The sequence below is a fragment of the Carex rostrata genome, chromosome 10 (genome assembly GCF_964058835.1).
Source record: "Carex rostrata chromosome 10, lpCarRost1.2, whole genome shotgun sequence".
Taxonomy (NCBI): Eukaryota; Viridiplantae; Streptophyta; class Magnoliopsida; order Poales; family Cyperaceae; genus Carex; species Carex rostrata.
Window position 1 is genome coordinate 1,701,430 of NC_135927.1, and position 14,827 is coordinate 1,716,256.

Genomic DNA, 14,827 nt, shown 5'->3' on the forward strand with positions numbered 1-14,827 from the left:
TGTATATTCGGATACACCGGATATCCGCTCCGTTTGCGGGTAAGAATATTTATCCGAATCCGTATCCGGTTATAGTTAGTATATTTGAAAAATATCCGAATCCGAATCTAGTAATTATCCGCTCCGTTTAATACAGATTCGGATCTGAACCGGATACGGAGCGGATTCGGATCGGATAATCCGGCTCCGTTTTCACCCCTAGTGTTTTCCCTAACAAAAAGAAAAAAATAATAATAAAGCGAACTCTCTGTATTTTAATGAGATACTGCTAAAATTTGGTGCTTATTTGTTTGTTGTGGTAAATTTTAAAACAAAGGAAAATGAACGGATATTAATAACAATGAAATATTTTAATCCAAAATGCAGTGTTATAAATAACGGTATGCGCTCGTCGGACGGATATGGTACTGTCAAACGATCAATCGGTATTTTACGGATACTTGTGCATTTTTATTAAAGTTATGCACATATACTCATAATTTATTTAAAATGATTTATCTAACACATCAAACTTGTCAAGTAAACTTATTAATTCAACCTAATTCTAGTATTATAACATGACACTCGCTTATTTCTTTTGAACAACACATATGCATTTTACATACGTAAGTAATATTATTTAATGAAAAAATAAATTATAAGAAAATGCAGATCAGATTGATCGATGAACGCAGTGAGTAAATTTTAATTAGTATTTATAAAGCCACAAAAAAAATCAATTGCCGATCGACTAAGCGGTTTTGAAATTAAGATTAGTTGATTTTTAGGAATAATGGTCGTCATATTCATAAAAAAATAAAAATAAAACACTTACTTTTTCCTCCACAATAAGGTAAAAAAAATTCGTATTTTTTTAATATAATTTTAAACTTTTATATTTTGAAATTATTATTAACCTTTTATTAATTATTCTGTTGAAATGATGAGAACATATACTTAATTACTTATTGCCGTATATACGTCCGTGGTACTAGAATTAATTTAATGAATCAAATTTTGAATGCTAATTAATAAATATGCAAGTTTTAAGGTCCGCCGCCCAAGTACCTTTATCCAAAATAAGAGAGAGAAGTCGATCCCTTGACTATTCGATGCATGGTTGGGCCTTAATTAATTAACTGGAATTTGAGTATTGAAGGCATGCGCAATTGCTACATGGATCTGTCATGACTCATGAAGGACCAATAAAACGGCGCTGGGGACTACATGCATACGTGTCTGTCATGAAATTAAAGACCAATAAAATGCTAATACGCCCGTCGGCAGATTTAATTCCTCCTTCAAAGATACCTGATCATGTCACGGCTCGCATCATGGCATGTTGGCCAGCTGATGGTATATTTTGGATCTCGTGTATCTCCATTCTTATGTTATGCACGTAGTTGTCCTGATTCTCCAACGACTGAGATTGAAAGATGAATTTTCAAATTGAATATCAATCCTCCAATCACATAATATGTCTTCTTTTAATTATATACATCTATCTTATGTGTAAAAGTTTAAATTTAGTTAAAAACATGCTCGCCACACAGACTGCTACATGGTTTATCACATTAAAATTGAATAAATCCATAGCTATCTTTTATTCTTCCAATTAAATTATTTCCTTATTTTTTTCATTTCCTCCATTTCATTTCCCTACCATCTATAAAAACTAATTAATATGTGTATACCACGTTTTGTTAACTCTCAAATGAAGGTTTTTACAATAATTAATTGTTATTAATATGTGTAGACTAACTTATATAGAAAGTTTTTTAAATGCCGAAAAATTAACTCACATAATGAACAAAGATAGAAAAATACAATCCAATGTCTTTTATGAAATAATTAATAATACCACAATTTATCTAGAGAATAATCACTATAATGAATATAAATTAATATAAAAAATTTAATAATAAGAATATCACAAGGTATTCTTTATGTAAACTTATGCATATGAGAGTTTCAATATAACCAATTTAATGTGCAAAATGGGTTAAAAAATTTCAAATATAAACAAAAAATAAATTTTGCTACAAAATGTCGTAGCATTATAAAGAATTTTTTTTTTAGAAATTATTATTAAATAATATAAGAATATAGATTTAGTACGTGAATTTTTTTATAGCTTAGCAGGCACTGAGTGGGTAACTCAGATTTAAATTTTGGAATTGAGTTAGTAGTTTGGGTCCAAAGTTTAAGTCAAAACCACTAATTCGGCTTCAAAGTTTGAATCTGAATTACTAACCTGGTTCAAAAGTTTCAATTCAAACCACTAACTCAGGGCCTTCTAGACCTTTGAAAATTTGACAATTAATTTTCCTATATTATTTAATAATAATTTTTAAAATTCAAAATTCTCTGACAAAATTTTTGTGCTATAAAATATTCAAAGTTTACTTTTTCATTCATATTTGAAAATTTATAACTCAAATTGCACATAAAAATTATTGTATTGGAACTCTCTTTTATATAACTTACTCTTTTTTTCCATAAAAAAAATATCTTCTGGTAATTTGTTATAAATTTATTTTACTTGTGGTATCATAATATAAAAATAGAGATTTCATGAAGACAAATTGGATTTTTTTTTTCTTTCTATTTTTGTTGACCACGTGAGTCAATTTTTCTATGCTTAGAAATATTAATGATGGATCAAGTATTTAATAATTGTGAAAATCATCATTGAGAGGTCCAAAACGTGGCAGATCAGGATTGGTTAGTTTTCATAGATGGTAGAAAAAAAATTGTCCACCGGTGGGCAAAGAATTTGGTTCCTTCATTTCTCCTCTTCCTCTATAGTTTCGACAATGAAAATGGAAACAATCATATTTTTTCGTATTTTGTTTAAGGCTATTGTATTTTTGTGAATAGATGAATATCAGATCTTGTCCTGACAAAAGCAATTAATCTTTCTGATCTGAAGAGAAAATGAATAATATCTAGAACTTTCGTGTATAGAAATGATATGTAGCGAAATTTCTATTGTTAAAATAATTTTCATGAAGAATATATATGTAGAGAAAATCCTTATTTGAATCATTTAATTATATATTTTTCAAATTTGTTTATTTACATATGATCTCCTCTAAATCATTTAATGACCTGTCTCGCTTGTGGAGAAAATTAGATCTTAAATCGCAATGATATTTCAAAAAAAATTCATGTTATATTTGATCATTTTTTTTCATTTGTTGTATCAGGACAACTACGTGCGTAATATAAGAATGGAGATTTATTATTTGGATTTCCATATTTTCCAATTTGTCTTTTATTTTCATTTTTTTTATTTTGTGTCAATGTTAAATAAAAAAGTCTCTTCATATTCTATTCAATCTTATAATATGTCTCCGTTGCAACGCACGGGCATGATACTAGTATCTATTATATATTTTAAGTACACTAGTTGTTATGTAATATATGCCTAGAATCCGTATCCTCTCCGGTATTGCAGATGATCATCCTCACTTTACGGTTTGAGATTAAATTTCAACCGGTTTGATATTTGGGCTACAATAGGGGGCAGTATTTTTGGACTTTGAGATTCGTGCCAAGTTAAAAAGAATGGTTCAGATCTAGTAATTGTAAAAGATTATCTTATCAGGTATTGGAGGGGATGTGAATTTTATATGCCTATGGGTGTTTTCCTTACAAAAAAAAAATAATAATAAAGCGAACTCTCTGTATTTTAATGACAATGGAATATTTTAATCCAAAATGGAGTGTTATAAATAACGGTATGCGCTCGTCGGACGGACATGATACTGTCAAACGATTAATCGGTATGTGGCTGATTAATTAGAATTTTGCGGATAATTTTGCGTTTTTATTAAAGTTATGCACATATACTCATAATTTATTTAAAATGATTAATCTAACACATCAAACGTTTGTCAAGTAAACTTAATTCAACCTAATTTTATATATTATTATAACATGACACTATGCTTATTTATTTTTAACAATACATGTGCATTTTATATGCATAAGTAATATTATTTAATGAAAAAATAAATTATAAGAAAATGCATATCAGAAGATGAACGCAGTGAGTAGATTAGTATTTATAAAGCCACAAGAAAATCAATCGCCGGTTCAGTCCCGGTTGAATCACCAACATCTCAAATGGTAATCTGAAAAAAAGAACACTAATTAAGATTAAGACTAATTAAGGTGGACAGAAAACATCGAAGGAAAATTATAATTGTACATGACTAAGTGGTTTTAAAATTAAGATTAGTTGATTTTTAGGAATAATTGTTGTCATATTCATAAAAAAAAAAAACACTTAGTTTTTCCTCCACAATAAGGTAAAAGAACTTCGTACTTTTTTAATTTAATTTTAAACTTTTTATTTTGAAATTATTATTAATCTTTTACTATTCTCTTGAAATGAGAACATATACTTACTTACCGTCCTACGTACTACAATTAATATTTCTTTTTCACAATTTAATCAATCAAATTTTGAATGCTAATTAATATGCAAGTTTTAAGGTCCGCCGTCCAAGTCCCTTTATCCAAAATAAGAGAGAGAAGTCGATCCCTTGACTATTTTGAGTATGGATGCATGGTTGGGCCTTAACTGGAATTTGAGTATTCAAGGCAATAGCTACATCTGGCACTAGTACAAAAAACTCTTTTACTGACTGTTCAAATACTCCTACACCGACTGTTATAGCGGCGCCAGTAAAGTCGGCGCCAGTCAAGGTTACATTTTACTGACGCTTTAAAAACAGTCAGTGTTGAACACCAACACTGACTGTTTTTAGGGCGTCAGTGTTGGTGTTCAACACTGACTGTTTTTAAAGCGTCAGTGTTGGTACTCAACACTGACTGTTTTTAAAAGCATCAGTGTTGAGTACCAACACTGACGCTAAAAACAGTCAGTGTTGAGTACCAACACTGACGCTTTAAAAACACAGTCAGTGTTGCATACCAACACTGACGCTTTAAAAACAATCAGTGTTGGCATGGTTCTGTTTGATTCTAGGCTAGCCTCCATATTTTTGCTAGCCATATATTACCATTCAACATTTATTGACGTTAAAAAATTAATATGCCACAATCACAAACAAAAGACATCAAACAAGTTAATTGCCATTCAAAATTATCCAAATTACATGCCATATATCCACAAAACATACAAAAGACACCAAATTATCCAAGTTAATTGGCATAAAAAATGACTTAAATAAAAAATGCTTCTCTTTCTTGCAACCTATAACTAATATAAAGGATGATACCACCCGAGAAGAGATGACATTCAATTGACGAGGCCTATTCAACGTAATCAACCTCACATTGCGACTTCACATAGTACGTACCTATGGATAGCAATTAGTAAAAATTAGAATTTGTGCCATTAAATTTAATATCACAATGATAAAGTGTATGACCTCAGGTGAGCATATATCTATATACCAATCCTACAAAATTTTCAGTTAAAAAAATTCCCATCCAAATTAAATAAGTGAGGGGCTGATTGATTCACTTACTATCAACAATGACTGAAAGTGTTGTTTTGACGAGAATCTTCAAAAAGTTATAAATGAAAATCAAGAGCAACTGATCTTATACAACACGGTTCAAAAAACATATAAATTATGTAGATCTTGCAACATAAAATATGATGATCAGTTCAGAACCTTGCTTGAACTTCAGATTGTTAAATAGTATCATAGAAGAAAAATAAAGGTAACCTATGGCAGCACAAACTTGTTGTCATAGGTATACTCCTTTTAAGGAAATGATTGTACTAGATTGGTCATGTCAGTAGGAATAGAATACCATTGTATTAATATTACATGACCCTATAATGAAGACTCATGTAAAAGAGGCATACATGGTGTTTCTTGTTTTTTTTGTAAAGGTGCATATTGAACAAAATCAACCTAGATATAACAAGTACACTAGCTGAGAGGTACACTCCCGTGCAGTATTTTGCTTAAGGAAAAAAGGAATGTATTACCTCCACGCCAGTTCATAGATAGAGGGATAGATTAATTATCAGCGAGCAACAACTTATCGAGTGTCACTTCTTGCTTAGAGCTGTCAAATCGATTGACAAACATAGTCATGACTCATGACTGTGTCCGGATCCTTCTTCCTCCTTTCCTTGTGAGCCTGGAGCGCCTCTGTAAGGTTCATGTTGCTTATTGTGTCGCCTGTTATGAGAATGAAGTCCCCCTCTTATCTTCACAAAAGTAAATGAATATGTTATATATATCAAAGTCATATGAGGGCATTTGTCCAGCATTAACTATTTTTGGGCATCTCATTGGACTACTTTTAATTCATTTAACAAAACTTAATAGGTTGATTTAGTTTGTTAAATACAGGTCAGCATGGGCTGCCCGTTACATGCAATTGAAACTCATGAGTGTCTTTTCACTACGTACGTATACCCACTTTGTAACCGAAGGTACAATAATAGTGGATAGCTGGACATCATTCCCTATTCTACTGAAACTCATTCCTTATTTTTTTTATCTGTTCAAGGCCATTTCTGGACATCCAGATAAATCAACATGCAAATAATTACAGAACAAAACATACAACAAATAGAATCTCCAATGACAAAAACAACACAAATCAAAACGTTATTTTTCTGAAAATGTTGTATAGTAAAGGAAGAAATTAATCTCTAGGCACGTACCACATTTTTTCCCTCGATGAAACGCAGGGCATTGCCAGCACTAATAGAGAAGTTGGATTCAATGGTGGTGATGGAGAAGCTGGCACGACTCTGGCCCCAGTGTGACTTGCTTATGTACTCCTTCACCTGCTCAGCATGTGCACAGCAAAAGAGGATATAGATTGTGCTTTCCTGAAACTATCTGCAAATCAATACCTAGACATTAAGACCCAAAAATAAACCAATACCTTTTACAAACAAAAACTAGACATTATAATGGATATTTAGAAACAAACCTCATGTCATTTCGATTTTCTGAAATTTATGACAACATTTCAAAGTTCTAACTCTAAAAGGTAAAAAATACTGGTAAATAACCTTGCTGTCCCAGAATATGCCCTTTATAAAATTACAAATTAAAAATAGATTTAGGTCTTCTAATTTCTTGAAACTTTTCGAAGATATAGATTTGCTTTCCTGAAACTTTTGGTACCGAGAACAACCAAATCAGAATTGTAGTCTGCCCTGTACAAATTTTACAAAAAAGGTCGTCAGCAAATAAGAACTGGCACTGGGCTGAAACTCTCCTCTTATAAAAGTTATTAGAAAGCATGGCTCAAAAATACAGAAAAAAAAAAAAAATGAAATAAATCAAGGGTATAGGTTGCATCCTCCTGAGAATTTTGGTATAAAGAACAAGAAATTTGGACTTATGGGCTGTCCTGTACAAAAATCACAAGGCAGGTAAGTTAAAAGACCAAAAACTGGTACTGTACCAGCTAGTACACGGACTGCCTCTTACAAAATCAAACATCTGACATAGCTAGAGGTCTCAGAAAAATTTGCAATTTTCTAGGGTAAAAGCTTACACTCTCTTGATAATTTAGACACCAAGAACACAAATTTAGGCCTTGTAGATTGGCCTGTGCAAAATTCACAAAATAGGCTGTCAGAACACCAAAACTGCTATTTCTGAATATCAAGATTAACACATATTTCTCTGACAGACAGAGGCGCATCAATTGACACTGAATTTTGAACAATTTATAAAGGAAATCTAAAGTTAGTGAGCTCAATTGCATAAAATCTCCCTTTCTCCCCACGCCATGTCAATTAGTGAGATTAATTTTGGAAGACTTAATTGTATTGTAAAATATCCACAAATTACTTAATTGGATTCCCTTCTAAAATTTGTCAACAGATGCAAAATTCCAGTTGAAATCACATTCATATAACCTGTGATTTTCGTTAGGATTCTCCACCTTCTTGCATTTTCTTGTAATTATTAAATTCGTATTTCTAAAAACTTGAAATATTTTAAATTTTAACTTAATTTTATTAAATAAATTAATGTATTACATGCGTTCAATGTTCAAACCAAAATAGTATATTTTTAATTATTATATTTGAAAAAATAATAATTAAGGAAAAAATTATAAATTAGAATGGAAGATGAAACAAACAAAAATATGAAAAATAAACATAATTGTTAAATATCTTACAAATTTAGACAGATTTATAAATACAAATTTATTATGTAAAATCGGTAAAAAGGTGAAAGTAGCATTTAAATACAAATTTATTATGTAAAATCGGTAAATACAAATTGAAAGTAGCATTTAAATACAAATTTATATTGAAAGTAGCATTTAAATACAAATTTATTATGTAAAATCGGTAAATACAAATTGAAAGTAGCATTTAAATACAAATTTATATTGAAAGTAGCATTTAAATACAGATTCATATTGAAACATTTTATTCGTCTAGAAATTTATAATTCAAAACGGAAGAACCATGTGAAAATGAAATGTTACAAAAGAAATTATGATAGCAGAAGGATGTGAACCAATAATTTTCACCATCAGGTATTAACCGATCAACAAATAGTTTAATAAACTAAAAATTATGGTACTCATTAATAAATCAGATCATGAGCTGAACTTGTGGATACAGTATTTTTTTGGGACCGTCAGATCTGCCTTGGCACGAATATTAAAGGGGCCGTGCAACTTTTCTCGGACCGGATTGGTCCAGATTCTGATCGGACGGTCCAGATTTGAACTCAAAATTTGAGTTACTTCACATCCGAACTCGGAAATATGGGCAAATTTATTGGGCCGTAAATTAGAGATCTGTTGGGCCGGGTCTGCTATTGCTTATTAATTTATTTTTCATTTAAGGCTATTACTTATTTTTATTTGGGTATCTAAATTAATTACAAATTGTCAGAAATTTAGGTATACATGACACACCAAAAAAGTATATGAAGTAAGACAAAATTATATTGTCTCTCACTGCTGTTTTTTATATAGAGAAATTTCACAGGGTTAAAATATATCTACATTTATCTATTTGGTGTGTATTGACAATCTAAAAGTATATACTAACTGACTACTTTTAATTAAATTACAGACCCTATTTTGATTTGCAAATTAATATATTTACTTAATATTGTACGTAAATCCATCTTTTAAATATCTTTTTTTTAAAATAACCATAAACATTAGTAAAATTCAGTTTCTATAAGATTTAATTTAATATGTAGAACAAATTGAGCGATCATCGAACTTTAAGAAAAATAATTCAGATCATGTATAATTTGGTTAAATACAAATATTTGTACAATAAATTTCATAAATTATATATTATGTTTTTTGGTTGGATATACCCAATATTATTTATTTATTATTTCCTTATTATATGGAGTATATATATTGACCCTTGTTTAAATTATTTACCATTATTTATTGTAATTTTTGGTGGTTAGTTTAAACCAAAGAAAAGAACAAATATCTAATTATGAAAATTTGATTTTCGAGATTTGTGGGGTTAATGCTGCTGAGATGAAATTCTGTGAAAATCTCTCTGCTAAGATGAAATATTACATCTAGACCAATTTTCCAAAAATAAAATTTAACATTTTGAGGTTTCATATTGAAACACTTTATTTGTCTACAAATTTATAATTCAAAACAGACGAACCGTGTGAAAATGAAATGTGACAAAAAAAAATTTATCATACGAGAACTTACAGAAGGATGTGAACCAACTAATGTTCACCATCAGATATTAACCAAATAAATAGTTTAATAAACTGAAAATTATGGTACTCATTAATAAATCAGATCATGAGCTGAACTTGTGGTACGTACAGTATTTTTTTGGGACCGTCAAATATGCTTTGGCACAGATATTAAAGAGGCCGTGTATTTTTTTTCTCGGATCAGATTGGTGCAGATTCTGATCGGACGGTCCAGATCGAAACTCAAAATTTAAGTTTCTTCAGATCCCGCCTCGGAAATATGGGCAAAATTATTGGGCTGTCAATTAAAGATTTGTTGGGCCGGGCCAGCTTTTGCTTATTCATTTAAGGCTATTTCTTATTTTTATTTGGGTATCCTCCTAAATTAATTACAAATTGTCAGAAATTTATACAATTAACTGATTGAAAGTTATCAGATTTTTCATGATTTGACAAGAAATTAAGATATACATAAGTTTCCTGTAATTCGTGTTTGACGTTACGTTGCACAATTAAATTACTCTACAATAAATAATGCACAATTAAGTTTCCCATCAGCCGATCGAACAGTACCAATACAAACTCAAAATTTGAGTTACTTACCAATTAAAAATTGTAGTCATTAAATTGGGATCCAGTCAGATTAATTTCTTAGAAGTGAATGTAAAATCTAGTTTAAAAATTTGTTGGGTTCATTAAATTAGCTGTGAGTCCGAATATATCTCTCTCCATTAATTACCTCACCATTTGATTTTGAATCCGAGTCAATCCGAGTCCATGCATGTATGTACATATACGGAACTCTTTAAGATTCGTGCCAAAATATAATGAAAGGATCAGATTCAAACTCAAACGGTGAGGTACTTCAGATGATGCTGGTTCTGCTACACCACTTTAATTATGAGCTTTTATTTGTGGTACCCACAAATCTGAGCCAGCTGTCAGCTGGCATGCATATATGTGATAATTAATGCATGCAATATATTGCATGATGTTATCAGAATATATAGGCGACAGCTTTCTTTGGGCACTCAGTCTGCACGTCTCAGTGCAGCAACACACTGACACACACACCATTTTCTCTCTCTCTTTCATCAAAAAAAAAATTTTCTCTCTCTCTACTTTTTTTTTTTAATAGAAACCCGTAGGTGTGATTTTATTGAATTAAAATTGCTATTACATCAGTACTTCCTAGAACTAGTGCAGAAGCATAAAAACAGTAGAGAAAACTAAAAGAACATAGTGCTGAAAATAAGGAAAACAACGCTACAAAAAACATAAAATTAAACTAGAGAGACAGATTTTTCTGAACCAGCAAAATATGCACCACATTTTTCATAGATGGATGTGTAATATATTTGTACTAGATCATATGTGTAATATATTTGAACAAACTTTATATTTATTTTAGTTTTTTATATAGGTAGAAAATTTACTAGATATAAAGATTCTAGACCATTTAAAATTAATAATTTTCTACTTATCTAAAAAAAATAGTAAAACATGTAAGAAATATATAAAATTTGATCTGTATGTATATTTTCATTTTCATATGGATATCAGATCAACTATTTGGACTTTGAAAACGCAAATACTTATCCATAGTACTAACCAATGTACGCAATGCATAGTACTATTGCCTCATTCCAAAGTAAATATAAACTTTTTCATGGATGAATGTGCAACATGCACCACATTTATGATTTATGTCTGTCCCCTTGATATAAGCACAGGTACCACACTAAATGACAATAATAAAACTATCAAAACAAAACTGTCCTTCCTCCTTTCTCTCTTTCTTCTCTTTTGCTCTCAAATAGCCAAACAAAAAAGGAGAAATCAATCAACCATGGCTATGAAACATGTGGCGTTTCTTCTACTGGCTTTTCTCCTAGTAACAACTAAAGTAAGTTATTTATTTTTCCTACTTGCATTATAACACTTAAAACCAAAGTAAAAAAAAAAGATAAATTCTCTTTTATGTTTTCTTTTAGGTTTCATCAGATGGAGAAGAAGTCTCTAGAGAGGTAAACAAATGCTCTTTTATATTGCTCAAACTTTAGTAAATCAAATTTTATTTTTGAGAAAACAACAAATTTCTATAATTTTTTTTTTATTTTTTGTACTTGGAAATTAAATAGGTTGCTGATTTGGGAGCTCCTGCAGATACACCTGCACTTCCTCCCCCTCACAAAATTGTGGATGCAAAAGGTTGTCACTAAAATATATATAATATCAATTTGAACTTAAATTTTTTTTTTTTTTTGTTTCACTTTTCAAGGACCACAAATCAAGTTTCCTTTATACCTTTTGCAAAAGAACATGCAAATAGCTAGCATACATATGCAACACAAATGAGTCAGAACAAATTAAATATAATTTTCAGGCTCTTTATCCTTCAATTTTATAAAGAAAAAAAAATAGATTTTTGTCCTTCAAATTTTTTTCAAAGAATCAATCTAGTTCATAAATTTTTGTTTGTCCCTATTTGGTCATTGAATTAATTTTAAAAAAATAATCTTAAAAAAGTGAAGTTTATCGATCCTTCAAACTTCTGAAAAAGAGTGAAAAAAAAATTGATCCTTTTAGAAACAAATTGAGAAATTGTAAATACTAAAGATAATTGTTTTTTTAAAAATCGTTAGATTATGAAGTTGTAGAATTTAATAACAAATTAATGTCTATAGATCTCAAATACAGTACATGATTTTCTTGATGATATATGAATTGGTAGTTGAAATGCCATAATTTTGTATATACAGATTGCATAGGAGCGTGCAATGAGAGATGCAGCCTGCATTCTAGAAAGAATGTGTGCAGCCGTGCGTGTCTGACATGCTGCAACACATGCCATTGCGTACCAGCCGGTACCTCGGGGAACAGAGAGACATGCGGCAAGTGTTATACCGACTGGAAGACTCACGGAAACGAAACCAAGTGCCCTTAAAATAAATGATGAACTGTAATGCTATATATGCTGGTACGACAACATTTTGCTTAATAGGGGTACGTATATGTAGTCTTTTTCCTTATGTTTTGTTGGGATTTGGATGATGCATGTATTAATATATATTATGTATGAATGATGTTTATGTTTATGTTTTGAGTTAGTACTCTACATATGTATTATTGTCGTTGGATATATTAGTTAATACTAAATGGTATAGTAGCGGTTAATCAATCATTTTAGAGGAATTAAATAAATTAATATTGAAATGATTGGAACAAATCAGCATGGGGCCGGGGTATCAAATTCTATCGATACAATATTGTTGTCATAATAGGTTCGATAAAACCCATGTACATGTTGAGTTGTAACGGTACTGTATTTATATAATAGTGAAAATATATCGATGCAGATAAAATACATATGTAAATTTTATTTGAACATATGAAGAACAAGCTGCAATTTTTGTGCCTATCCTAAAAAAAAAAAAAGGTATGCAGAAACCCCGGTACAGTTTATCTTGTACACATCCATAGTAGCCCTAAGTGTTACTATACAATGATTTTGAAATGTACTCCCCTGATGACTTCCATTTCCACATCAGAACATAACGTCGTCGCAATGGGTTCTCTTTCCAATTATCAAGCCAAAATGAGTAAGTGAACCCAAAAGAAAGATCAACTTCTATTGCAAATTGAAATCTATAAAAAAAACTTCTAGTATAATTAATTTGTAAACCTGAAACTTTAGAGAAAAACCTCAGAATGAGTTTAAAGTTACAAGTCCCCCTATCTGCACTAGCCACCAAAGCTATGTCATCGGCATATTCAAGTGCAAGAATAGATTCATGAATCTTTGAAGAAATCGATTTGGTCTGAGTTGTACTTGCCACATACAACACCAGATTAAAATTTAAAAAATATTTAAATTAAATAAATAATATATTAAATGGAATTTTTTTCTAATAAATTAATGATATTTTTGTCCTACCTGATAAAGTCCGGGCTACATCCGGGAAAGCATCATATCTCTCTTACTCTGGTTTGGACTAATTAAGCGCACCACACTACTACAAAAAAACTCTTTTATATCGGTTAGAATCGCGTTCTGATCCAATGCATATTGTCCCGATAGGAAATGTAGACATCTATGTTATCAGATCAAAATAGATTGCGTTAATCAATATACCATCGGCAGCGCACCTTTAGCCATCGGGTTTGACGAATAATAAGCCGAAATTGTATCTATTAAAACCTAGGGTTTGTTATGTAAATTAAGCCAAGTTTTGTTGACATTAGGTTTGATTAGGTTAGAAATGTCCAAAAGTTCAAATTACTGCTCTAGTTATGTTTATTTTGCAGGTAATCAAGTGTTTGGAGCTTAAAGGAGCAAAACGGGTGATTTGTAGCAAGCCAGCACGAAGTTTGGAGCAGCTTTCACTTTCATTGCGGCCCGCAACAAAACAGACAGAGCCCTCTTCATTTCCTGCACTTTCATTGCGGCCCGCAACCAAATCCATTGCGGCCCGAAATGACTTTTACAGTTTCCTGCACTTTCATTGTGGCCCGCAACCAAATTCATTGCGGCCCGAAATGAGTTACAATTTTCTGCGCGATAAATTCTTAACTGCCTCCACTCATTGCAGCCCGCAATAGGGCGGTTCAGAGCCCGAATTTGCTATTTTTAGGGATTTATTTCTAGGTTTCGCTAGGGGGTATAAAAGGAGACCTGTAGAATAGATTAAGGATGGTTTTTTAGAGAGAATTTCTGGTTTTGAACAAGGAAAAGCAAGGAAGAGAGAAGAAGGGAGAAGAGAACATCATTGATCAACCGGTTTTATTATTTTCTTCCCTTTGAAACTCTTTTATTCTTTTGATTTCATTTGTGCTTTAGACATGACTGGCTAAAGGCTTTTCTAGGGTTGATTAGGGCTGTACTTGAAACTTTTGTTATGATTTAGTTGGTTTTATTTCATATGTTCTTGTTCTTTGTTATGATCTATTCTTTATTTTAATTGATTGTGAAGACTTAATCGAAATCGCATGAAATCTTAGGATTTGGTATTTGCAATTGAGAAATTGAATATTAGGTCCAGACCATAAGGAATAGGGTATTTGATAGGCTAAGTACCGAGAGGTGATGCTTGTCTTATACGGGCTTTACCTAATAGTTTAGAAAAGTGTGTCAAGTACCAAGAGGTGAAAGATAGTTTTCTAGATCAATTGGGACAGTA

At 31.0% G+C, this 14,827-nt stretch overlaps 1 protein-coding gene across 2 annotated transcripts in view; it reads left to right on the forward strand.

Annotated features, from left to right (window-relative positions):
- LOC144560394 (cypmaclein-like) overlaps positions 1 to 12,746 on the forward strand; it is a 91,924-nt gene extending 79,178 nt beyond the window's left edge. Inside the window, exons 2-5 of one of the 2 annotated variants that reach the window (XM_078309583.1) lie at positions 11,433 to 11,541; positions 11,642 to 11,674; positions 11,789 to 11,858; positions 12,410 to 12,746. In XM_078309583.1, coding sequence (XP_078165709.1) covers positions 11,497 to 11,541; positions 11,642 to 11,674; positions 11,789 to 11,858; positions 12,410 to 12,594 — 333 coding nt within the window. In that variant the 5' untranslated portion in view covers positions 11,433 to 11,496 and the 3' untranslated portion in view covers positions 12,595 to 12,746. Of the gene's footprint in view, positions 1 to 11,387; positions 11,542 to 11,641; positions 11,675 to 11,788; positions 11,859 to 12,409 lie in introns of those variants that run through there. The other variant, XM_078309582.1, reaches the window with a different exon arrangement.
- The last annotated feature ends 2,081 nt before the right edge of the window (positions 12,747 to 14,827 follow it).